The sequence below is a fragment of the Aplysia californica genome, unplaced genomic scaffold (assembly GCF_000002075.1).
Source record: "Aplysia californica isolate F4 #8 unplaced genomic scaffold, AplCal3.0 scaffold01504, whole genome shotgun sequence".
NCBI classification, from domain to species: Eukaryota; Metazoa; Mollusca; class Gastropoda; order Aplysiida; family Aplysiidae; genus Aplysia; species Aplysia californica.
In genome coordinates this window covers 29,531-33,517 of record NW_004798774.1, presented here as the reverse complement: position 1 = coordinate 33,517, position 3,987 = coordinate 29,531, and the positions used below count along the sequence as shown (strand labels likewise).

At 38.3% G+C, this 3,987-nt stretch overlaps 1 protein-coding gene across 1 annotated transcript in view; it reads left to right on the top strand.

Moving 5' to 3' along the window:
- Positions 1-3,987, top strand: part of LOC118479038 (homeobox protein 2-like) — a 28,442-nt gene that overhangs the window by 3,976 nt on the left and 20,479 nt on the right. The window contains exon 2 of the mRNA XM_035973609.1: positions 1,947-2,088. Coding sequence (XP_035829502.1) covers positions 1,947-2,088 — 142 coding nt within the window. The remainder of the gene's footprint in view (positions 1-1,946; positions 2,089-3,987) is intronic.

Below are 3,987 nucleotides of genomic sequence, written 5' to 3'. Positions count from 1 at the left end.
TGTGAGAGAGAGAGAGAGAGAGTGAGAGAGAGAGAGAGAGATAGTATGTGTGAGTGTGTGCGCGCCCACGTGTGTTTTCATGAACCTCCCATCGTAACTGAAATCACTACCCAACTGAATAATAAGCAATTTTAAGTACATATACTTGTACATAAAATCATAACGGAAATACCTACACCGGATCACAGTCAACTATTATCTGGTCGCTGCATGGTGTCATGGTTTAGCGCCTCTCCGTCACACACCCATTATGCGCGCCCGATTTCCGTGGTGCCTGAGATTTATATCGACTACATTGTATTTATTTTCCATCTGTGTACTGGGAAATTGTACCCCTCTCAGTCCAGTTTGGCTCTGGCTGAGTGATAGTGATAGGCAGGACCGAAGTGCCCTCCTGTCATTATACTATCATAAATTGAGTTAATGCGGACGTAAAGCATCGAGAGTTTCATTTATATATGAAAATAATATACGAGGGATATGGAATAAGGAGCGGGGGAGTGCCCAAAAAAACTGAAAATGATTAAACTGGGGGTGGGTGTGGGGGAGGGGACCCTTAAGCGATACCATAGAATACACCGGACCCCAGAATAACTAACCTCTGAAGTCCGTGCATGGTGTCATGGTTTAGCGCTTCTCCGTCACACGCGGATTACGCGAGCCCGATTTCCGTGTTGGCTGAGATTTGTATCGACTAGGCCTATAATTTGTGAGGTATGCTGACAAAATGAGTTACTTCTTTAGAGATTTTCCCTCCATTTAATAGCTACGTCAGATCTATAAGTTGTGTTTTGACAAATTAATTGTAAGTATGAAATGATAAAAGTAAGACACGTTTAAGTTGAAGAAAGTGATATCGGTTAGAAATGTACACATTTTACCTCGTATCAACTTTCGACCGATATGTCCTTTCGCGATTGTGAGAAGTCACTCATTTGTCAGCTCTCTCTTCTCTCTTTCCCTTTTTAACTCCCAGTGCAGCATAGGCCATCAACAACATAACTCCAGCGAAGCCTGTCCTGAGCATCCTTTTCTAGCTGTTTCCCTGATGTCCCCGCTTTTTCTATTTCCGCTTGTACCGCTCGCCTCCATGTCATCTTTGGTCTTCCCTTCTTACTTTTTCCTTGTGGGTTCCACGTCAAAGCCTGCCTGATGATGCTTGTCGGGGGTCTCCTCAGGGTGTGTCCAATCCATTTCCATTTCTTCACCTGTATCATTTTGTCAGCACCCCTTACATTTCCATCTGTGTACTGGGGAATTGTACCCCTCTCAGTCCAGGCTGGCTCTGAGTGATAGGCAGGACTGAAGTACCCTACTGTTTATCTATCCTAAATTGTGTTAATGCGAGCGTCATATGCTTTTTTATACATATAGGTAAGGCGGAGGTAGCCCGATTCCTAAATAATTAAAAATATGTTGAAAAGGTTGAAGGCAATGGAGGCTTACGATCATTTCAGAGAAATCACCCTAGCACAACAATAACTACACCCCGGTGATATTTCTGGGTTTCTTTCTGTTGTGTTAAATGTTACCATCTTTATCATTTCTTTGTCAAGCTCTAAGTTCCTGTTCTTACTGTAAAGCGCTTTGAGCTTCATTTTCACCGGAGGACATTGCTGAATTATTATTATTATTGTTATTACTATTATTATTATTATCATCAATATCATCATCATCATCAGTATTATTATTATTAAGCTATTATTATTGTCATTATTATTATTATTATTATTATTATTACTGCTGTTGTTGTTGTTGCTGATGATGCTGATATTGTTATCATTACTAAATTATCATTATGAATACTAAAAATATTGTCATTATTATTATTGTTCTTCTTCTTCTTATTTTCTTATCATCATCATTATTGTTATTGTTATTATTTATTATAAATATCTGCATTCCGGTACATAATTTCTAAACTTCCACCGTCTGTTCATTGTCAGGTGCGGTGTGGCAGTGTGTACGTCACTCCCTCCGACCACGCCCACAAAGTGACGCAGGCCGTACTCTCTGCCCCGAACGTGCACGAGAAGAAAAGGAGGGCCAGCAAATATACGGTGGCCATAGGGACAACACACGGGCATGGTGAGTACATTATCTCTCTCTCTCTCTCTCTCTCTCTCTCTCTCTCTCTCTCTCTCTCTCTCTCTCTCTCTCTCTCTCTCTCTGTGTGTGTGTGTGTGTGTGTGTGTGTGTGTGTGTGTGTGTGTGTGTGAGAGAGAAAGGGGGGGGGGGAACCAGCAAATATACGGTGGCCATAGGGACAACACACGGATATGGCTAGTATATATGTGTGTGTGTGTGTGTGTGTGTGTGTGTGTGTGTGTGTGTGTGTGTGTGTGCGCGCGCGTTTGTGTGTGTCTAAGTGTCTGTGAGTGTGTGTGCCACGTGTGTGAGCGTGTGTGTGTAGTACAATAATAATAATAATAGCCTAACACTAATGAAAATTATAACAATGACATAATTTGATGATATGGGTGAGTGGATGATTGTGAGAAGGGGGGGGGGGTTTCGAGAAGAAGAGAACCGTGAGCAAATATAGTTAAATCCCTGTTGAGATAACGGCTTTACGTTCTTAAAACAAGTATTACATTTTCTAAACAATGAACAATCCCATTGATCAGAAGTTAACCATTAAGTGAGGTTGACACGCACCCCTCGTCTCGCCAGAGGAATCTGCATCTCGGCCAACATTTTCTGAGTAAAAATGCCAATTTGGCATAACGAACTTTGTTCTGTCATCGGCTAGCCAGCCGTATCTGAATATTGGCCAAGTTTTTTTTTCTTCTGTGTAAATGCCAATTTGGCAAGATGACCTTTGATCCGCTAAGGTCAGACCCCCTTGGGTCAGACATGTTTGTTTTCTGCGGGGTCAGTAGGTGCTATGGAAGGGGAATAATTCTCAAAGAAATTTGATTTTTGCACTGAATAATGTGACAATGCATGGAGTTGAGTCTTGTTAATTATAGTAATAATGATAATAATAATAATAATAATAATAATAATAATAATAATAATAATAATAATAATGATATCAATAATAATAATAATAAAAGTAATAATAATAATAATAATAATAATAATAATAGTAATAGCAATAGCAATAGTAATGACAATGATAAATAATAATAATAATAATAATAGTAATCATCATCATAATAATAATAATAACGATGATGATGATTTCTGTTAACAAATTTTAAACGTTTTATATTGTTATGTTATTTTGTCTGAAAATCAAACAAGACTCTCCCTCCTACTCTGCTTTCCAAACAATGACGATGATGATGATGATGATGATGATGATTGTAATATGATGATGATGATGATGATGATGATGATGATGATGATGATGATGATGATGATGATGATGATGATGATGATGATGATGATTATGATGGTGGTCATGATCATAATGATGATCCGTTTCAAAATTTCTGTTTGATAAGTGAATACTGACCTGTCCAACATTAATACTTGTATAATGAATCATTCACACCCAATCATAAGAATAAATGTCAATGCCCCATAAGGTTACCAACAGCTTCCTTCTCCAGTTTCTGTATTTAGAAGGTCAATCAAAGTAAATACTCGGCCCTCTCTGAGCTTTCTTTTTTTTCCTTCTCTCGACTGCTTTAAAAAAAAGTATTCTTCTCATGAGGAGACGCGAGGATTTTGTTGACTTAACATTAAATTTTGAGAGGGTTCAACTGCTCCAAAACCGAAGGTCATGTCTATCTCCTGTTATTTATTTGTCTATTTTTTAAAATAAATTTTACAAAGTCATATCATCACACATAAGTTGACTGAACACTTTCTCTTTAGTTTTGTTGTTTTTTAAAATAATTTTTTTAAAGGTGTTTTTCAAGTGTTTTCTGTTTCGAAACGTTTAAATTTGTTCTCTGTCCCTGTTTTCGTCTCTCGCTCTATCTGTCTGTCTGTCTGTCTGTCTGTCTGTCTGTCTGTCTGTCTGTCTGTCTGTCT